At 43.2% G+C, this 23,452-nt stretch overlaps 1 protein-coding gene across 1 annotated transcript in view; it reads right to left on the bottom strand.

The window, feature by feature from the left end:
* Positions 1–23,452, bottom strand: part of MALRD1 (MAM and LDL receptor class A domain containing 1) — a 491,201-nt gene that overhangs the window by 442,990 nt on the left and 24,759 nt on the right. Inside the window, exons 2-4 of the mRNA XM_077268326.1 lie at positions 9,486–9,605; positions 7,287–7,384; positions 5,499–5,660 (exon numbers count right to left, since the gene is read on the bottom strand). Coding sequence (XP_077124441.1) covers positions 5,499–5,660; positions 7,287–7,384; positions 9,486–9,605 — 380 coding nt within the window. The remainder of the gene's footprint in view (positions 1–5,498; positions 5,661–7,286; positions 7,385–9,485; positions 9,606–23,452) is intronic.

The raw sequence follows: 23,452 nt of genomic DNA, 5'->3' as shown, positions 1-23,452 counted from the left end.
ATTTGTGAAAAAAACGGAAATGTGGCAAAAAATTTGAAAATTTCGCAATTTTCACATTTTGAATTTTTATTCTGTTAAACCAGAGAGTTATGTGACACAAAATAGTTAATAAATAACGTTTCCCACATGTCTACTTTACATCAGCACAATTTTGGAAACAATTTTTTTTTTTGCTAGGAAGTTATAAGGGTTAAAATTTGACCAGTGATTTCTCATTTTTACAACAAAATTTACAAAACCATTTTTTTTAGGGACCACCTCACATTTGAAGTCATTTTGAGGGTTCTATATGGCTGAAAATACCCAAAAGTGACACCATTCTAAAAACTGCACCCCTCAAGGTGCTCAAAACCACATTCAAGAAGTTTATTAACCCTTCAGGTGTTTCACAGCAGCAGAAGCAACATGGAAGTAAAAAATGAACATTTAACTTTTTAGTCACAAAAATGATCTTTTAGCAACAATTTTTTTATTTTCCCAAGGGTAAAAGGAGAAACTGGACCAGGGACGTTGTTGTCCAATTTGTCCTGAGTACGCTGATACCTCATATGTGGGGGTAAACCACTATTTGGGCGCACGGCAGGGCTCGGAAGGGAAGGAGCTGCATTTGACTTTTTTAATGAAAAATTGGCTCCAATCTTTAGCGGACACCATGTCGCGTTTGGAGAGCCCCCGTGTGCCTAAACATTGGAGCTCCCCCACAAGTGACCACATTTTGGAAACTAGACCCCCCAAGGAACTTATCTAGAAGCATAGTGAGCACTTTAAACCCCCAGGTGCTTCACAAATTGATCCGTAAAAATGAAAAAGTACTTTTTTTTCACAAAAAAATTATTTTAGCCTCAATTTTTTCATTTTCACATGGGAAACAGGATAAAATGGATACTAAAATTTGTTGGGCAATTTCTCCTGAGTACACCAATACCTCACATGTGGGGGTAAACCACTGTTTGGGCACATGGTAAGGCTCGGAAGGGAAGGAGCGCCATTTGACTTTTTGAATGGAAAATTATCTCCATCGTTAGCGGACACCATGTCGCGTTTGGAAAGCTCCTGTGTGCCTAAACATTGGAGCTCCTCCACAAGTGACCCCATTTTGGAAACTAGACCCCCCAAGGAACTCATCCAGAGGCATAGTGAGCACTTTAAACCCCCAGGTGCTTCACAAATTGATCCGCAAAAATGAAAAAGTACTTTTTTTTCACACAAAATTTCTTTTAGCCTCAATTCTTTCATTTTCACATGGGCAACAGGATAAAATGGATCCTAAAATTTGTTGGGCAATTTCTCCTGAGTATGCCGATACCTCATATGTGGGGGTAAACCACTGTTTGGGTGCACGGCAAGGCTCGGAAGGGGAGGCGTGCCATTTGACTTTTTGAATGGAAAATTAGCTCCAATCGTTAGCGGACACCATGTCGCGTTTGGAGAGCCCCTGTGTGCCTAAACATTGGAGCTCCCCTACAAGTGACCCCATTTTGGAAACTAGACCCCCCAAGAAACTTATCTAGATGCATAGTGAGCACTTATAACCCCCAGGTGCTTCACAGAAGTTTATAACGCAGAGCCGTGAAAATAAAAAAATAATTTTTCTTTCCTCAAAAATGATTTTTAGCCCAGAATTTTTTATTTTCCCAAGGGTAATAGGAGAAATTGGACCCCAAATGTTTTTGTCCAGTTTGTTCTGAGTACGATGATACCCCATATGTGGGGGTAAACCACTGTTTGGGCGCACGGCATGGCTCGGAAGGGAAGGCACGCCATTTGGCTTTTTGAATGGAAAATTAGCTCCAATCATTAGCGGACACCATGTCGCGTTTGGAGAGCCCCTGTGTGCCTAAACATTGGAGCTCCCGCACAAGTGACCCCATTTTGGAAACTAGACCTCCCAAGGAACTAATCTAGATGTGTGGTGAGCACTTTGAACCCCCAAGTGCTTCACAGAAGTTTATAACGCAGAGCCATGAAAATAAAAAATAATTTTTCTTTTCTCAAAAATGATTTTTTAGCCCACAATTTTTTATTTTCCCAAGGGTAACAGGAGAAATTGGACCCCAAAAGTTGTTGTCCAGTTTCTCCTGAGTACGCTGATACCCCATATGTGGGGGTAAACCACTGTTTTGGCACACGTCAGGGTTCGGAAGGGAAGTAGTGACGTTTTGAAATGCAGACTTTGATGGAATGCTCTGCGGGCGTCAGGTTGCGTTTGCAGAGCCCCTGATGTGCCTAAACAGTAGGAACTCCCCACAATTGACTCCATTTTGGAAACTAGACCCCCAAGGGAACTTATCTAGATGTGTAGTGAGCACTTTGAACCCCCAAGTGCTTCACAGAAGTTTATAACGCAGAGCCGTGAAAATAAAAAATGTGTTTCCTTTCCTCAAAAATATTTTTTTAGCCCAGAATTTTTTTATTTTTGCAAGAGTAACAGGAGAAATTGGACCCCAAAAGTTGTTGTCCAGTTTCTCCTGAGTACGCTGATACCCCATATGTGGGGGTAAACCACTGTTTTGGCACACGTCGGGGTTCGGAAGGGAAGTAGTGACGTTTTGAAATGCAGACTTTGATGGAATGCTCTGCGGGAGTCAGGTTGCGTTTGCAGAGCCCCTGATATGCCTAAACAGTAGAAACCCCCCACAAGTGACCCCATTTTGGAAACTAGACCCCCCAAGGAACTTATCTAGATGTGTGGTGAGCACGTTCAACCCCCAAGTGCTTCACAGAAGTTTACAACGCAGAGCCGTGAAAATAAAAAATCATTTTTCTTTCCTCAAAAAAGATGTTTTAGCAAGCAATTTTTTATTTTCACAAGGGTAACAGGAGAATTTGGACCCCAATATTTGTTGCCCAGTTTGTTGTGAGTACGCTCATACCCCATATGTGGGGGTAAACCACTGTTTGGGCACACGTCAGGGCTCGGAAGGGAAGTAGTGACATTTGAAATGCAGACTTTGATGGAATGGTCTGCGGGCGTCACATTGCATTTGCAGAGCCCCTGATGTACCTAAACAGTAGAAACACCCCACAAGTGACCCCATTTTGGAAACTAGACCCCCGAAGGAACTTATCTAGATGTGTGGTGAGCACTTTCAACCCCCAAGTGCTTCACAGAAGTTTATAACGCAGAGCCGTGAAAATAAAAAATAATTGTTCTTTCCTCAAAAATTATGTTTTAGCAAGTAATTTTTTATTTTTGCAAGGGTAACAGGAGAAATTAGACCCCAGCAGTTGTTGCCCAGTTTGTCTTGAGTACGCTGGTACCCCAAATGTGGGGGTAAACCACTGTTTGGGCGCACGTCGGGGCTTGGAAGGGCGGGAGCACCATTTGACTTTTTGAACGCAAGATTGGCTGGAATCAATGGTGGCGCCATGTTGCGTTTGGAGACCCCTGATGTGCCTAAACAGTGGAAACCCCACAATTCTAACTTCAACACTAACCCCAACACACCCCTAATCCTAATCCCAACTGTAGCCATAACCCTAATCACAACCTTAACCCCAACACACCCCTAACCACAACCCTAACCGCAACACACCCGTAACCCTAATTCCAACCCTAATCCTAACCCTAATCCCAACCGTAACCCTAATCCCAACCCTAACCACAACTGTAACCCCAACACACCCCTAACCCTATCCGTAACCCTAACCACAAGCCTAATCTTAACCCTATTTCAAACCCTAGCCCTAATTCCAACCCTAACTCTAATTCCAACCCTAACCCTAAGGCTATGTGCCCACGTTGCGGATTCGTGTGAGATTTTTCCTCATGATTTTTGAAAAATCTGCAGGTAAAAGGCACTGCGTTTTACCTGCGGATTTACAGCAGATTTCCAGTGTTTTTTTGTGCAGATTTCACCTGCGGATTCCTATTGAGGAACAGGTGTAAAACGCTGCGGAATCCGCACAAAGAATTGACATGCTGCGGAAAATACAACGCAGCGTTTCTGCACGGAATTTTCCGCACCATGGGCACAGCGGATTTGGTTTTCCTTAGGTGTACATGGTACTGTAAACCTGATGGAAAACTGCTTCGAATTCGCAGCGGCCAATCCGCTGCGGATCCGCGGCCAATCCGCTGCCAATCCGCTGCGGATCCGCGGCCAATCCGCTGCGGATCCGCTGCGGATCCGCAGCCGATCCGCTGCCGATCCGCTGCGGATCCGCTGCCAATCCGCTGCGGATCCGCTGCCAATCCGCTGCGGATCCGCTGCCGATCCGCTGCCGATCCGCTGCGGATCCGCGGCGGATCCGCGGCCGATCCGCTGCGGATCCGCGGCCGATCCGCGGCCGATCCGCTGCCGATCCGCTGCCGATCCGCTGCGGATCCGCGGCCGATCCGCTGCGGATCCGCGGCCGATCCGCTCTGTGTGCACATGCCATAACCCTACCCCTAACCCTAACCCTACCCGTAACCCTAACCCTACCCCTAACCCTACCCCTAGTTCTAACCCTAGTTCTAACCCTAACCCTAGTGGAAAAAGAAAAAAAAATATTTTCTTTATTTTATTATTGTCCCTACCTATGGGGGTGATAAAGGGGGGGGTTTATTTATTATTTTTTTATTTTGATCGCTGTGATAGAACCTACCACAGCGATCAAAATGTACCTCTAATGAATCTGCCGGCCGGCGGGCGCACTGAGCATGCGCCCGCCATTTTGGAAGATGGCGGCGCCCATGATGGAGGCGGACGGGGACCGGGAGCCTCGGTAAGTATAAGGGGGGGGAGATCGGGGCACGGGGGGGGGCGTCGGAGCACGGGGGGGTGACATAGGAGCAGGGGGGGAGCGGGCATGAGGACGGGGGAGCGGACAGCAGGACGGGGGAGCCGGCAGGCGGACGGAGGGGACCGGACCCTATAACGGAGCACTGGGGGGGCGATCGGTGGGGTGGGGGGGGGTCACATTAGTGTTTCCAGCCATGGCCGATGATATTGCAGCATCGGCCATGGCTGGATTGTAATATTTCACCAGTTTTTTAGGTGAAATATTACAAATCGCTCTGATTGGCAGTTTCACTTTCAACAGCCAATCAGAGCGATCGTAGCCACGGGGGGGTGAAGCCACCCCCCCTGGGCTGAAGTACCACTCCCCCTCTCCCTGCAGATCGGGTAAAATAGGAGTTAACCCCTTCACCCGATCTGCAGGGACGCGATCATTCCATGACGCCACATAGGCGTCATGGGTCGGATTGGCACGGGTTTTCATGACGCCTATGTGGCGTCATGGGTCGGGAAGGGGTTAAATAATATAAATTTAATATAGTAAACCTTTTGGAAAGCTCAAGTTTTCAAACTTTTACTCCTTTTTCCTGCAGTTGTGATTACAACATTTTTCGTGAACTCTTTCATAAGGTCGGAAGCTACAATGCGACGCCACGGACGTGACCATTGTTACAATTCAGAACATCACTTGATATTTCCTTGTCTCCCGTTTGATCTTATGAAAACATTGTATCAAAGTCATTACGGAGAAAAGTGAAATTATACAGGACTAACCTGAAACGGCTCCGAGCTGCTAACAGCAATGACCCCTCTTCTCCATTCATTTTTATGGCTCGAGTCTTGTTTCCAAATGTCATTAACTTGATCTTGAGCCTGAATTTGTAGTCCCACCGTGAGCATCGAAGTAATGTCCGCAAAGTAGTAGTATATTCTCAGCTTAAAGAGAAAAAAATATGATATCAAGGTACGTTAAAATCAAGCTTTTCAACATTTTCTGAAGTTCTCCATTTAGTCCTCCTTATTGATTGATAAATCTTTCTAGTGGCCGAAGTCCAAAATCCCTTGTGCAGACCTAAAGATAAAAGAATTGTCCACCACTTGGACACCCCCTTCTAAATCAGCATGTTTTCCCCGAGTAGAATAATAACACTTACCGTACGTATATTGACCTCCAGTGTAAGCACTGGTTGTCCCGGGGATTGTGTGACATTATTATGTCAAGCGAGCCCCGGGAGAGATAGTGCCAACACCGCTGGAATGGCGCAGGCACCAGAGGTGAGTAGCATTCTTATTATTTTACTGGGTAGAACCTAGGGATTGGGCAGGGGTTGTCCGAGTAGAGGGCAACCCCTTTAAAGTGTGAGCTTTCTGACAAGTGTTTTAGTAAATATTTGTACCAATTGTAAAAGCACAATTCTGGGGCAAAGTTTCCTAGAATTAGGTGCTATGCCAATCCTTGGTAATTCTTCCTAGAATTTTAGGAATAATTTGAAAACTGGATATTTCCAGTTATGGCTGCACAGTTTCATATGCCCAATCAGTGCGGACAGTGGTCAGCTGTGTAGTGACACACAACTATGACAAGTGGAATGATAAAGGTCAATTTTCAATGTATCCATATATATTCAGGAGGAGAAGCAGAGGATAAACGATAAAATTGTTTCACTCATACGGTAAGCATTTATAAAGTAAAATAAAAATATATAAAACTACCAGAACTGTAGTTTTTTTATTACTGCACTTCACCCATAAACACAACGCAAAGGGAATATGAAAAAATGATGGTGCTCTAAAGAAGAGGAGGAAAAAAATTTAAGCACAAAAAGAAAATTGACTCTGTCCTTAAAAGGGTTAATTGAACCCTTGCCGATGCCTTGGAACTACCGCCTGGGGTACTCTCTTCATTTTGCGTTCACTGCTCTGATGCATCCTGTTACCTCTTTGGCTTACGATCTTGAGACCGCCCCACTACGCCTCCTGACCCAATTTCTGTCTCCAGTTTATCGCTTACTCCGTTTATCACTGTTCCTCATCTCTACTTTGGATCCAGCTATCTGTTGCCTCGGTCTCCTCTCATTTCCGGGACACCCGCTTCATGCGGCTCTGCTCACTGGTCTGCTCTTACAGCGCATTGGGCCCTAACTGCCTTCCTGACAGGAATCTGTCTCTGTCCCTTCACTTCTACCCCTCCCACTCTGGGCTAGTCCCAACTATTAACCGTAACTGTCCCTATTAACTTGCTGCTGCTGGGAAGACTACTACTGTATTACCAATAACTATTGTCACTAAACACATCACACATTCAAATACATTATAACAATACTTGTGTCTTCAAGGGGGAACGTGAGCATCATGTCAATCTACTTACACTAATGCCTAGATTGCTCTGTGGGGTAATTATAAGGTAATTAAACTTATTTAATAGGCACTACATTACATAGAAATAGATTTAAATAATGATATAGTAATTATGATACATTTCAGACTTGATGTTCCTAATCTATTATTCCTTTAATCCCACAAGTTTGAAAACAAAAATATCTTGATAAAGTCGTACATTACCTGGCAAGAAATCTGATTATCAGTTGGAAGGAAATTTATGCTTCTTAAAACAGCTTGGGCACCGGGTGCATTTTCCGATGTAAACATCAAAAAATAAGCTATCGGAAGAATAAAAAAACAAAAAAACAAAAGTGAGTTTCCTTTATAATTATTTTTTCCGAGCTTTCTATTAAACCGACTTGTGATCATTCGTTTATTTAAATAACTTAATTTTTATTTCCTTTTTTGGCTATAAATTGGCCCTGTTATAAGGTATAAGATAATGTTAAGGCTACATTCCCACAATGAGTTTTTGGTGAGTCTTTGGCGTTGGTATTTTCGCTGCATGTGTTTTGGCTGTTGAACAGCTATGAGACATGCAGCTGGGGGGACTCGACCATAATATTCGAGAACATCGAAGACACTCGGTTAGCATCCGAACATGCTCAGATAACACCTTATCCGAGCACGTTTGCTCATCACTACTACCAACCTGTACATATAAATATTACATGATTCCTAGTTAATCGAATTTGTTACAAATTTCTCGAAAATATTGAATTTGTCAAAATTAGAAATTTTAGGGTTTTGATAGGTACAAGTCCAGCACATCCAGCCAGCTGCCATTTTGTGGGATTGATTTAAGGGTAGGAAAAAAGTTGAAACATAGGAAAAACATGGCTGTATTTTTCCAAAAAATGGAGCTACAATTCCAGGAGGAGCAACCAACGATCATGGATGACGCAGCTTTTTATAGCAACCATGTTTTTCTCACCATCTACAGCCCCTTGAAAATATTTTCTTCGAAGCTCAGTCTTTGTTTTATTGATGACGTTTTTTTCAATCCACTGATTTTATATCAGTCTTTTAAAAATATATCCCTGTAATATTTTTAAATCTATTTATTAATAAAAATGGCTCATGTTCTAACGGGTTCTCTATTTTTCCATGAATTTTATAATTGATCTCATTGCCTTTTTAAGTTCACCAGACACTTGGAATTAACGATGAAACTTGGCATATGTCATTTTAACTATATTCTTTTAATGCGTCTTTAAGCAGCTAATAATGCAAATAATTACTTATACAAATCCATATAACTCAAAGTGAAAGAAACCGGCAATTATCAGGCCTAAGTTAATGATTTAGTAAATGAATATTTCTTGTAATAGAATCTGTTCTCAGGACTTTGCACTGGCGTGGAAGTTATGTTATCGAAACTAATCAAGATAGCATCAGGTCGTATAATGACGATACATAGTCAATGTATGAGTCTAGTACAACGGGATACTTAAGGCTTAAGGTTGGTTCTTTACATTATATAGAGGATATAGGATCCGGGACCTTTAAAGGATTACAAAAAAATTGAAGTTTTATTTATTTTTTTGTTTTTTTCAGAAAATGGACCACTTTTTTTTCACTGGCTGTGTCTGGTATGGCAGCAAATATCAGAAAATATAGATTTAGCTATATTATTATTGAAATCCCATGGACAACAGTGGTGCTCACCCTGGATAAAAATATATACCCTCTTCTTAAACGAGGCATCTACTTTGGACAATCCCTATTTGTTAGTATTGATCAGAAGGCATTTTGCTGCTTGCACCAACCACATTCATCTAAAAACTTTTAGGAAATCCATCAGCAGGTGATCACTTTTCCTGTAGCGCCACCACAGGAGAAAAAAAAGTATTAAACAGCATCCATAAAATATTAACGGGGTTGTCCAGACATACCCGCGCCAGTCATGTAACTGCAGATATGTGATTTGTATACTTACGGCCACATTCCGACTAGACGTGTCTGGCCAAGCTCAATACATCTGTATTGTCACACGTCTAGTTGGCATGTGACTGCATGTATGCAAATCGCCTACTTGCGGTCCGCACTGGCATCGGAAAGTCCTGCCAGTGTACACACTGTGCGCTGTGAGGATTCACGAGTCTGCAGTCACTCTACTTCAACCCCTAAGGTGTAATGAACATATTTCTAATACCGTCTGGGTGACTAGTTCTCAAAAACAATTACCCACCGGAATCAGCATCTAGGACTATAAAACATATTTTCCCAAGCACATGGGATTGGGCAGTAGTATGGAAACCCAGCGGCCACGGAGTTTTTGAAAGGGTCTCCTCTCCGCCAGTGGCCTTACTGCCCTCAGGGAAATGTCTCGAACTGTCGACCATAAAGCTACAAAAATAATAGAAAGCATTATCTTACCTGTAATATTATTTTTAGCAGATAATGCACTTCCAGCTTGTAAACCGTTGGTTCGGACCCATCCTTCTGATATCATGCTGCATAAATCGGTCTCAAAATCACATCTTTCATATCCGGAGCCTATAAATGTAAGAAAAATAGGGAAAAATGTTGTATCTCACCTACGCACTCCTATCACCATTATGCATAATCCTAGTGCACTGGTGTCCCATGTTATTCGTGGCACCGGAATACTACATTTTCATTGTGACATTATAGACATTTTTATTTTTTATTTTTTTTACAATTGATTGAGATTAAAGTCAATAGAAACCTTTAAGGAAAATATTATTATTATTGTTTTTACTTTTAAATACATGCTTGCAATTGTTTTCCATTGACCCATTACTTGCCAAATTAGCAATTTTCATTTTTTTTCTTTTTTTTTTTAATGACAGATTTTTAATGATTTGAGTCCTAATGAATCAGAAACATAATTTGCAAAAATTTTTCAAGTACGGATTTTTCAGAAAAGGGCTTCCCAATATTCAATTAAAAATGACAGTGACATGATTTCCTATTTTGTAAACATTCATTTTACAAACACAACACAAAAAAATTGGACACAATTAAAAAAATTATAAAATCTTAGTTGCTAGAAGCTAAAGATTAGGCGTCCCAAAAAAAGGACATTGTTAGATAATGGGTTAAAGCACCACTCCAGCATTTTTTTTTCAGTGCTGGAGTGGCGCTGCCTGCCCCTGGTCATATAGTCACCCTCCAGTGTTGTCACGCTTTTTTAAGTGTCGCTCCTGTCCCCCTTGCGCCATCTTGTGAGCACAGATTCTGACTGGCCGGAAGACGTGTTCTGATTGCAGTGTTCACGGGTAGAACACATATCCATGCTGGTCCATGGCACTGTTCACATGTCCATTTTTTTTGCAGACCTTGTTTCTTTTCCCCAAAAAAATTATGGAAAAATGTCAATTTTTGATCCACGTCGAGGATAAAATTTACTAGAACTCTTAACAGTATGAGTGTCTTGAGAACACCGATTCAATTAACAACGCAGCAGACAAGGCAGCCCACAATCAGTCAGGCCCTTCTGGCATTTGCCAGAATTGCCAGATGGCCAGTCCGGCCCTGCCAACATGTCAGAGGCTTTTGCCTCCTGGTTGCCTATGGATATGTCCTGTAGTTTTTTCATGACAGGTCGCACGTGCTCAGTAGATGCCTGCTGTTCTATAGTGTGTATCTCCGTACTTTGACATGAAATGGCGCATGTGTTATGGCATCGTCCTCACTGCATGAACACTGCGCCCTACAAGAGACTGGAAAGATACTCTACGTGGACGCTCTAAAAAAACAACTGAAAGGAACATTAGAGGGCGTCATAATAACTATTTTATCACCTAATGCAGAATGATTATTTTTTATATTATCCTACATTTTAAACTGAGTAAATCCTCAGCCTTTGCACTTAATCTTTCCATGAGTACAGCACGCAGACTTCTTGATTCCCAGCCAATGTTCTCATACATCAGCATGTGTCATTGTTTTCCTCCGTTTCTCCACAGGTCACCATGTTTGTTTGTTTGCCTTCATGCAGATAATGATATTTCAGACTTAGATGAAAGGATAACGGTGCATTTATCCCATACCAGATGCTCACTTGTTTCTGATGAAAAAATCAGATTTAGAGCTGTAGTTTGGAAAATCTATTTATTAGTTAGTAATATACCAATTTGTAGGTTTGCTGTTTCAGATAAAACTTTCCTTCTGACATTCTGACGTGTATTACTCTGGTGCCCAGGACTAGAATAGGATTTGCTGTAGAGGTGTTTAGTTTTACATCTTGAGTGAAGTCAGGACCCAACACTTGTTAAGTAAGTCAGTGATAAGAAGCAAGAAAAGCTACAGTCCATCAGGTTTAATAAGGTTGCAGGTGACTGACAGAAGCAGAAAGATAAAAAATGTTGATTTTCACGCTAATAATCTGAATTTACTTTTGAAAGTCTCTGTGGCACTCTCGTCTAGACCATGTTTCCCATCCTTTAGCTCTCCTTCTAGTGTAACATCCCTGAGGTTGTTTGTGCGAAATATTACATCCCAGGGTCCTGGTTGTCACAGTGGTGTCATGATCCAGTCCTGAGTTTATTTTCAGCTGCCTTGTCTCTCGACTGGTCATGCGGGAGTTAATCGCCTCTGCCTCACTTTGACGCTGGCTGGGCTATTTCAGTCCTCTGCAGCCTGTGGGCCAGTGTCAGCTATAGTTCATTCTCCCCGGCTTGAGCCCCTGACCTGTATACTTGTATTAGTGATCCTTGTGCCTCTGACTGCCTGTACCCGTGTATGACTCGATCTGATCTCTGGACTTTGCCCTTTGTTTTCCGTCTCTGATACCACGCTCCCCGACTGGCTTCGACTCTGGCTTGTACCCCGACTTCGTCTTTCATCTCATGTTTTGGTTACCACATTCCCGGTAGGCTCTGATTTCTTGCTTGTCCCTGACTAGTCTTCTGACTGCCCCTGTGTGCTGCGCTGACCTCTCTGTGTATGACCTTGGCTTGTCTGACTTTTCTTTCATTATCTGTGGCACCTGTGCTGCTGTTCAAGTGTTGCTACGCTGTGTGTACAACCTTTCTTCCCTCACTAGCACCCCCTGGTGGAGGTTGCACTATACTGCACTGCAGCAGCACATTACATGTGGCATTGCTTTTCTCAGGGTGAGAGTGATGCTACGCTTGGAAGCGATGAAGGATTCCTATTATCAGGTAATCACATACACACAACATGTTCACACTCCAGGCCAAAAGGGGGAGCTCCGAACCCAGATTAAGGGGAACTTCCCTATATTCTTGTCTGGAGGGACAGAAAAAGAAGGCAGTCTTTCAGAGGACAGAGAAGAGAGCAGTCAGACCTTGAGTGTAACAAAAGACTGAAGGGGCTGCATAGCCAGAGTTGCTGCAGCTCCTGGAGTAAGAGAAAAAAGAAGGAAAGGACAGTTTGTAGAAAGTGTGCAGGAGAGCAAAGCACAGGAGAGAGATACCAGGGGAGGACAGCTGCGACTGTGCTACCTCCCTGGAGAGCGCAGATACCGGTAGCCATAAGACCGAGGTTGTGTCGGACTCTAGGAGGCACAGCAGAAACCGTCAGGACAGCTGCACTATAAATCACCTGTCCGCCTTAATACCCAGGAGGCACAGTGGCACATAGAGCCAGGTCATGATAGAGACCCTATAAAAAGGCTCGAGCCACCTGTCATACGGGTTTGTGTCCTACCTTTATGGAGGACAGAGAGAACTCTGAAGACCTTGCCAGAAGCCATAGGCAGTAAGGGACTATAACACCACCACGCTTTGAGGAAGGCTTTCATGTCCACCTGGTACAGGGGACTCTGGATTTGCTTCCAAGCTCTGGACTCTGGTTGCCTGAAACCTACAGTAAACAGGTAAAGAGACTGCAAACCTGTGTCCTCGTTCTTTACTGCACAATTCACCATCTCCATCTACACACTGGGAGCCCTGGGGATACACTTCACCTGTGGGAAGGTATACCATCTAGCTGCCATACCATCACCCCAGAGGACCCCCTTAAGCAGCGTCAGTCCCTACTGACCGAATACCACAGGTGGCTTCACGAACAAACTTTATTCACAAAACCCCTTTAAAGACCGTTCTTTTAACATGGGCACCTAGGGCCACAGACCGGGTCTCCGCCACCGTGACATATCCCTTTGAGCCGACCGGACCTGGTATCAAGTACCCCACGGCCCTGGCAGGTGACTCAGAAACAACAGGTGTTCTCGTTGGCAGCTGCTGCACTTGGTTCCAGCTCCAGGCTTGAACTCAAGCCAACTTCCATTAGTGATGGGCAGTCTAGAAAACAGTCGATACTGCAGTTGCAGTTACTCTCGATTACGCGCCACCTTGCTGTGCTCAATGTTGCTAAAACAGCTCGATTTCTGATTTCTTTCAAGTTGCAGTTTCACTGTTCTTTTTCACTTTTCTCACCCTAATTGCTCTGGTCATTTCCAAAGACCCGCTACCTGACCACTTCATGTCCCCCGTTAAGCCCCACACATGGCGGTACATTGGTTTCAGCTCCTTCTGCTGGACAATGCGGGTATAACAATTTGTATCTTGTAGTTGAGTATCTCTGCACTGCAACTACAGCAATGTCTCTGAGTGGTATAGGCTTTACAAGTATACAACATTTGAAAGCTTCATCTGGATATACTGTATATGGATTATGGGGACAGCAGTGTGTTACATATATGTATATGGGCAGAGGCAATGCTGGACTCTCCACCTCTTACTAATTATTGCAGGAAAACATTAAGATCAGGCTTGGACTGGCCCACAGGAGAACAGGGCAATCCTCTAGTAGACCTCTGTGAAGAAGTGCAGAAAAAAAGTATCATCTTATTATTAATTAAGCAAGCTACCCAAATTAATAGTACATAGAAGGAATAGTACGTTTGTTCACTAGGGACAGGTTATTTTTGCATGTAACAACAGCGGACCCCAAGAGTCACTGTTACTGGTGGGCCTTTGCCAATCCAGATCGACGCTGATCAAGATGGATAAGTAACAAAACAATATTACAGTACTTAATTGAAAAGTCAATATTGCAGCCATGATGCTTTGGGACAATGTTGTATTAAAAAAATGAAGATGGTGGTTGGTAAATATAAGACGAGGTCCCGGGAACTTAGATTGGCAGCTGCAATAAAATCAACCGCTTGAGTTGTGCTTTAACTTTGCTATCGATGTAATCGCACTGACGTCAAGAATTATGTTGTCAAGTGCTTTTTACTATATAATGAACTCAATAAAAAAAAAAAAAAAAAAAAAACTTAGAATTGCAGTTTTCACCATCTCATCGCACTTGATATTTTTGTTCCTGCTTTTTAGTATATTGTAAGGTAAAATAAATGGTGTAATTCAAAGCTACAAATTGTCCCTCAAAAAACAAACCCTCATATATTAATGGAAAAAATAAGATGTTATCTCTCTTATAAGAAGAGGAGGAAAAAATTAAATTGCAAAAATGAAAAAAATGTCGGTGTCCTAAAGAGGTTAAAGCATTAGCTAAGTAATAAATTAGCCCTAATAAGTGTAATCATTAACTAGAAGTTGTATAACCAAACATCAAGAGTTCAGCGCAAATTCACCATTAAAATAATCTGTGAGCTGTAAACCGATCTATTGGGTCATTATTTTGTCAAACTTCTAGCAAAGAAAGTGCGTGATAAAGCAAACAAATGTAATTAAATAGTATAAAAAATGAAGGGGGTGTACTTTTCTTCCAGCTGGTAAACACAAATCTTTCCACAGCTTTTTTCTACATATGCTCAGGTTATATCATCTTAGTTATGAGCTAAAAAGTGAAATAGCTCAAAATACAGGGTGGGCCATTTCTATGGATACACCTAAATAAAATGGGAATGGTTGGTGATATCAACTTCCTGTTTGTGGCACATTAGAATATGGGAAGGGGAAAACTTTTCAAGATGGGTGGTGACCACGACGGCCATTTTGAAGACGGCCATTTTGGATCCAACTTTATTTTTTCCAATGGGAAGAGGGTCATGTGACACATCAGACTTATAGAGAATTTCACAAGAAAAACAATGGTGTGCTTGGTTTTAACGTATCTTTATTCTTTCATGAGTTATTTACAAGTTTATGACCACTTATAAATTGTGTTCAAAGTGCTGCCCATTGTGTTGGATTGTCAAAGCAACCCTCTTCTCCTACTCTTGACACACTGATAGCAACACCGCAGAAGAAATGCTAGCACAGGGTTCCAGTATCCATTGCTGCACAGCTCGTATCTTCACAGCATAGACAATTGCCTTCAGATGACCCCAAAGATAAAAGTCTAAGGGGATCAGATCAAGAGACCTTGGTGGCCAATCAACTGGCCCATGACAACCAATCCAATTTCCAGGAAACTGTTCATGTAGGAATGCTCGGACATGACACCCATAATGTGGTGGTGCACCATCTTGCTGGAAAAACTCAGGGAACGTGTCATCTTCAGTGCACAAAGAGGGCAACACATCATCTTGTAGCTAGTGTTGAGCGATACCGTCCGATACTTGAAAGGAAACTCTCCTTCAGGCCCTGGGAACCATATAAATGTGTAAAAGAAAGAATTAAAATAAAAAATATCGCTATACTCACCTGTCCGACGCAGCCGGGACTTCAGCGAGGGAACCGGCAGCGTTGTTTGTTTAAAATTCGCGCTATTACTTGGTTACGTGAATTCCCGGCTTGTGATTGGTCAGGTCGGCCATGTTGCCGGGACGCGGACCAATCACAGCAAGCCGTGACGAAATTACGTCACGGCTTGCTGTGATTGGTCCGCGTCCCGGCAATATGGCCGCCCTGACCAATCACAAGCCGTGACGTCACGGGAGGCTGGACACGCGCTCATTTTAAAATGGGCGCGTGTCCAGCCTCCCGTGACGTCACGGCTTGTGATTGGTTGCGCCGCGGTCAACCAATCACAAGCCGGGAGGCTGGACGCGCTCATTTTAAAATGGGCGCGTGTCCAGCCTCCCGTGACGTCACGGCTTGTGATTGGTTGCGCCGCGGTCAACCAATCACAAGCCGGGAGGCTGGACGCGCTCATTTTAAAATGGGCGCGTGTCCAGCCTCCCGTGACGTCACGGCTTGTGATTGGTCAGGGCGGCCATATTGCCGGGACGTGGACCAATCACAGCAAGCCGTGACGTAACTTCGTCACGGCTTGCTGTGATTGGTCCGCGTCCCGGCAACATGGCCGACCTGACCAATCACAAGCCGGGAATTCACGTAACCAAGTAATAGCGCGAATTTTAAACAAACAACGCTGCCGGTTCCCTCGCTGAAGTCCCGGCTGCGTCGGACAGGTGAGTATAGCGATATTTTTTATTTTAATTCTCTCTTTTACACATTTTAACATTAATGTTGTTGCGATACCCGATATCCGATACCACAAGAGTATCGGAATCCTGGTATCGGAATTCCGATACAGCAAGTATCGGCCGATACCCGATACTTGCAGCATCGGAATGCTCAACACTACTTGTAGCAATTTCAGATATCCAGTGGCACTGAGGTTTCCATTGATGAAGAATGGCCCCACTATCTTTGTACCCCTGAAGGCAATTGTCTATGCTGTGAAGATATGAGATGTGCAGCATATGAAACAACGGATACTAGAAGCCTGTGCTAGAATTTCTTCTGTGGTGTTGCTATCAGTGTGTCAAGAGTTGGAGAAGAGGATTGCATTGACAATCCAACACATTGGGCAGCACTTTGAACACATTTTATAAGTGGTCATAAACTTGTAAATAACTAAAGAAAGAATAAAGTTTCGTTAAAACCAAGCACACCATTGTTTTCCTTGTGAAATTCTCATTAAGTTTGATGTGTCACATGACCCTCTTCCAATTGGAAAAAATAAAGTTGGGTTCAAAATGGCCGACTTCAAAATAGCTGCCATGGTCACCACCCATCTTGAAAAGATTTCCCCCTCCCATAAATTAATGTGCCACAAACAGGAAGTTGAAATCACAAATCATTCCCATTTTATTTAGGTGTATCCATTTAAATGGCCCACCCTACATAATAATTCCTATAAACAAGCCATCTGTCCCATTTTTATGCACCATGCTGGGTTGTCTGCTGATGAATCTCATGGGTCTTCATGTTGAACATGACACTAGAAATCCACTAAATTAACTACGACGTAAGAAAAAACGCCACAACAGCTGCTGGAGAAACTCACAGGAAGAGATAAATGGAGCAGCAGAGACCTAAAGAGGTTTACAAAAAATGGCTACCGGGTTTTGTCAGTCCACAGCTAATGTATCTTTGGGTCTACAAGAAGTTAAGGTGGATATTTACCTCTCGGCTTTTGCTCTCCTGTCGCTCTACATGCAGGCATAGCAGAGAGAAGGGTTTTCATTTCAGGGAAGGTAAGTAATTGGACAATAGTAGACCAATGCATGCTGGAAAGAATGTTACAGCACATATAGTGCTGTAAAATGCCAATGAAGGGAAACCCCCTACAGAGTGGCAGTCACTTATGTGGACTAAACAGCTGTTTTAAATTGTTATGTGGAATAAAAAGAGCAAGACAGTAATTTTCTACAGTTTTTCTGGGAAAGGAAAAAACTTTCCCAGGAAACGGATAAAACTTTGCATAAACGACAAGTCTTACTCCTGGAAGAAACTTTGTTCTGCTTTTATACGTACCTATAATTCTTCAAACATCTGTAAAAACATGAAATATCACTGTAGGGAAATACATGTCATAGGTGCTGAAACTTGTATGGAGCGTATGCTTAACTTTAGTGGACTTAAAAGGGTTGTCTAGTGAAAACAGATTATCACCTCTCCAGGATAGCTGATAATCTGTTGATCGGGGGAACCAGCACCAATTGACAAAACAGGGAACTTTAGCGCTTTTAGAATGGAGAAGCAGGGAGCACTCTATTCCTTTTCGGAAGCCCCGTGGAGAATAAATAGAGCAGTGGCAGATGAGCATGCACTACGCTTCTTCATGATACAGCAAAACGACATAATTTTCTAATGGGGATAAAAATTCCCCACTCTGACGTTCAGTGAAGGTCCAAGCGGCCGGACTCTCAACGATCAGCTCCATGGATAGGTTAGAACTTGTTTTCACTGGATATTCCCTTTGGTGACAGTGGTCTAATGTTTGCCACATGTCAAACCAACAACACTCCAAATCCTAGCTCAATCTATGGTACATGTACCCCAGGGGTTAGATATCATGTCTCAAAGGGGTCCATTCCAATGGCTGACAAGACATGAACCTTGGGTGCCAAGGGCTTCACTAATAAGTCAGATTGCCCTGACCATGGTAGACAGACAATGGTAATAATGGTGACAAAAGCCTATTTACGGCTCTGATACTTTCACGGTACTCATCTTATGCATCTGTCAGACAGATCGGTGTACGATCTTAGTTTTGGAGGTCCTTTAATATCATTTGTAAGTAATAGGGTACATGGAATAGGAAAGTTGAGAAACACTAATCTAAATAATTAAGCATCCAGGACCCCAAAGTTTGCTTTATAAAATATGTGAACATGGAATTTTTTTAGGAGCCTTTTGGAGCTGATCCACTCTAAAAAAAAGCCTTAAAAATTGCTCACAAAATTCTTGAAAGACTCTTTCTGTGTATTTCTATTATAAAATCACTTTGCTGCTCGTATGTTCAGCCTTCTCAGCATTTTTCTTCCATTTTAGGTTTAGAAAAAGCTGGTGGGAAAAAAAAACAAAGTGCGCGTCATGTCTTTAAAGCAGTGTCTGATCGAATTACAATGGTAATTATGCAGTTGAGTTTCTAATAGAGTTGAGCAAATATGTTTGGAATCGGTCGCCGAATCTGAATTTGCCACATTCGTGCCATATTGGTACCCTATTCGTGCCGAAATATTGTTTTTCCGAATATTTTCACTCATTTCTACTCCCATTTACTCCAATGGCGTTAGGCTGTGCTCGGCAAATATTGCAAATACAATATTCGCCGACAATCGCAATTAGAAATGAGTAAATTTGTTTGGATTTGGTTCCGAATACGATTGGACTCGAATATTGGTTTTGCAATGTTCGTTGAACACATCCGAACGTCAATAGAGTCAATGGGAGTAAAAATTGCTGAATATGTTTGTAACCGATCATAAGACATACATTCGGCATGAACAGTGTTCGAATATGGCCCGATTATGTCAAAATCAGATTCGAGGCCAAAATCCAAACAAATTGGCTCATCTCTAATCGTAATCCAAACCGAATATTGAAAAATTCGCAAAACTCTGACCCGTACCAATAATAGGATTCTATAAGGGAATGTGTTGTATCTGACACTGTCCGATTGAAAGCCTGCAAAAAAAACACTTCAGGCAAAAAAAAACTTCCCAAAAATGGTTGAAAAACTAGGGACAACGAAATGAAAAACTCCACACAAAAATCCCCAAACAAGGAGCATTTCCTAGAACAGTTTCCCCTAGAAAATTCTTTGTATTTGACCACCTCGAATAAATAACCTTGATTAGAGTTGAGCGACTTTCATTTTTTTAAGATCGAGTCGGGTTTTGTGAAACCCGATTTTGTCCAGAGTCGAGTCGAGTGCAGTCGGCCGATTATCGCTAAAAGTCGGGGATCGACCGAAACACGAAACCCAATGCAAGTCAATGGGGAAGCATAGTCGGCAGTGAGTGGAGGCCAGGAAAACACCTACAGTGCCCATTTTAATGCCAAAAACGTCCATTCTTGTTTCTGAAGCTTGTCAATCTTAATTAACTTTATAATAATAGTTGGGCATAGGGAATTGGGGGTCATTTGGCAAAAGTTGTGGGGGGAGTAGGGCCGGCTCAAGTTTTTCGTGGGCCCAGGAAATGCGGACTACGTCACGGCGGTGTTGCAGGGAAAGGTAAGTATTTCAACGTTGCAAGTGCTGTGATCCTGAGCAAGCAGGGGGGGCCCACTCGTTCGCATTGGTACTGGCACAGGGCCCCTCAAAGTACAGCGATGTGTGTTTGCATGGCGGGGGCGCCTCCCACCAGCAGCGACACTTTTGCGTACTCTGAGGGGCCCTGTGCCAGTGACGTCGCCAACGAGTATGCCCCCCCACCTGATGAAGGAACCTGCACTTTCATCTGCACCTTCCTCTCTGTCCCTGTGTAAGGTGGTATAACATGCGGGAAGGGGAACCTTACTTTCAGCAGGGTCAGATTCTGGCTGTGTAGAGTATAAGGGGAATGTAGTGGTCTAGGTCAATGTACCAGCAGACTCATCTAGCAGTGGCTGGGCAATGGGCAGGATGAGGAGGAAACAGATATAGGGCCAAAGAATAAAGTAGGCTAAATGCAGTTCAAAATTGGTAACAGGACTAAACAGGCGGCATTGCTTTGTTCAGTGGAGTAGCAAACCCAAGAGCAGCAGACACTGTTTCAAGGGCCTAACCACACTAGTAGGCCAAATGCAGTTTAATATCTGATAGTATAGGGCGAAAGCCAGAATGTGGAAGCTCAGCTTTGTTCAGTTGAGGACAACACCAGGCAGGGGCAGACAGACACCTTTAGTAGGCCGGAACAGCCAATTGCATTTTTAAAAATGGTAATTTGGAACTGAAGGTTGAAGCTCAGCTTTATTCAGTTGAGGACAACACCAGGCAGGGGCAGACAGACACCTTTAGTAGGCCGGAACAGCCAATGGCATTTTTAAAAATGGTAATTTGGAACAGAAGGTAGAAGCTCAGCTTTATTCAGTTGAGGACAACACCAGGCAGGGGCAGACATTCACCTTTAGTAGGCCGGAACAGCCAATTGCATTTTTAAAAATGGTAATTTGGAACAGAATGTAGAAGCTCAGCTTTATTCAGTTGAGGACAACACCAGGCAGGGGCAGACATTCACCTTTAGTAGGCCGGAACAGCCAATTGCATTTTTAAAAATGGTAATTTGGAACTGAAGGTTGAAGCTCAGCTTTATTCAGTTGAGGACAACACCAGGCAGGGGCAGACATTCACCTTTAGTAGGCCGGAACAGCCAATTTTTTAAAAAAACAGCAGTTAGTAAGAGGCAGAAGGTAGAAGCTCAGCTTTATTCAGTTGAGGACAACACCAGGCAGGGGCAGACAGACACCTTTAGTAGGCCGGAACAGCCAATTGCATTTTTAAAAATGGTAATTTGGAACTGAAGGTTGAAGCTCAGCTTTATTCAGTTGAGGACAACACCAGGCAGGGGCAGACAGACACTTTTAGTAGGCCGGAACAGCCAATTTTTTAAAAAAACAGCAGTTAGTAAGAGGCAGAAGGTAGAAGCTCAGCTTTATTCAGTTGAGGACAACACCAGGCAGGGGCAGACATTCACCTTTAGTAGGCCGGAACAGCCAATTTTTTAAAAAAACAGCAGTTAGTAAGAGGCAGAAGGTAGAAGCTCAGCTTTATTCAGTTGAGGACAACACCAGGCAGGGGCAGACAGACACCTTTAGTAGGCCGGAACAGCCAATTGCATTTTTAAAAATGGTAATTTGGAACTGAAGGTTGAAGCTCAGCTTTATTCAGTTGAGGACAACACCAGGCAGGGGCAGACATTCACCTTTAGTAGGCCGGAACAGCCAATTTTTAAAAAAAACAGCAGTTAGTAAGAGGCAGAAGGTAGAAGCTCAGCTTTATTCAGTTGAGGACAACACCAGGCAGGGGCAGACATTCACCTTTAGTAGGCCGGAACAGCCAATTTTTTAAAAAAACAGCAGTTAGTAAGAGGCAGAAGGTAGAAGCTCAGCTTTATTCAGTTGAGGACAACACCAGGCAGGGGCAGACAGACACCTTTAGTAGGCCGGAACAGCCAATTGCATTTTTAAAAATGGTAATTTGGAACTGAAGGTTGAAGCTCAGCTTTATTCAGTTGAGGACAACACCAGGCAGGGGCAGACAGACACCTTTAGTAGGCCGGAACAGCCAATTTTTAAAAAAAACAGCAGTTAGTAAGAGGCAGAAGGTAGAAGCTCAGCTTTATTCAGTTGAGGACAACACCAGGCAGGGGCAGACATTCACCTTTAGTAGGCAGGAACAGCCAATTTTTTAAAAAAACAGCAGTTAGTAAGAGGCAGAAGGTAGAAGCTCAGCTTTATTCAGTTGAGGACAACACCAGGCAGGGGCAGACAGACACCTTTAGTAGGCCGGAACAGCCAATTGCATTTTTAAAAATGGTAATTTGGAACTGAAGGTTGAAGCTCAGCTTTATTCAGTTGAGGACAACACCAGGCAGGGGCAGACATTCACCTTTAGTAGGCCGGAACAGCCAATTTTTTAAAAAAACAGCAGTTAGTAAGAGGCAGAAGGTAGAAGCTCAGCTTTATTCAGTTGAGGACAACACCAGGCAGGGGCAGACAGACACCTTTAGTAGGCCGGAACAGCCAATTGCATTTTTAAAAATGGTAATTTGGAACTGAAGGTTGAAGCTCAGCTTTATTCAGTTGAGGACAACACCAGGCAGGGGCAGACAGACACCTTTAGTAGGCCGGAACAGCCAATTGCATTTTTAAAAATGGTAATTTGGAACTGAAGGTTGAAGCTCAGCTTTATTCAGTTGAGGACAACACCAGGCAGGGGCAGACATTCACCTTTAGTAGGCCGGAACAGCCAATTTTTTAAAAAAACAGCAGTTAGTAAGAGGCAGAAGGTAGAAGCTCAGCTTTATTCAGTTGAGGACAACACCAGGCAGGGGCAGACAGACACCTTTAGTAGGCCGGAACAGCCAATTGCATTTTTAAAAATGGTAATTTGGAACTGAAGGTTGAAGCTCAGCTTTATTCAGTTGAGGACAACACCAGGCAGGGGCAGACAGACACCTTTAGTAGGCCGGAACAGCCAATTTTTAAAAAAAACAGCAGTTAGTAAGAGGCAGAAGGTAGAAGCTCAGCTTTATTCAGTTGAGGACAACACCAGGCAGGGGCAGACATTCACCTTTAGTAGGCCGGAACAGCCAATTTTTTTAAAAAACAGCAGTTAGTAAGAGGCAGAAGGTAGAAGCTCAGCTTTATTCAGTTGAGGACAACACCAGGCAGGGGCAGACAGACACCTTTAGTAGGCCGGAACAGCCAATTGCATTTTTAAAAATGGTAATTTGGAACTGAAGGTTGAAGCTCAGCTTTATTCAGTTGAGGACAACACCAGGCAGGGGCAGACATTCACCTTTAGTAGGCCGGAACAGCCAATTTTTTAAAAAAACAGCAGTTAGTAAGAGGCAGAAGGTAGAAGCTCAGCTTTATTCAGTTGAGGACAACACCAGGCAGGGGCAGACAGACACCTTTAGTAGGCCGGAACAGCCAATTTTTTAAAAAAACAGCAGTTAGTAAGAGGCAGAAGGTAGAATCTCAGCTTTATTCAGTTGAGGACAACACCAGGCAGGGGCAGACATTCACCTTTAGTAGGCCGGAACAGCCAATTTTTTAAAA

This window comes from Ranitomeya variabilis, chromosome 6 (assembly GCF_051348905.1).
Source record: "Ranitomeya variabilis isolate aRanVar5 chromosome 6, aRanVar5.hap1, whole genome shotgun sequence".
NCBI lineage: Eukaryota > Metazoa > Chordata > Amphibia > Anura > Dendrobatidae > Ranitomeya > Ranitomeya variabilis.
Note: the sequence above shows the minus strand (reverse complement) of the source record. Positions and strands in the feature narration are given on the sequence as shown.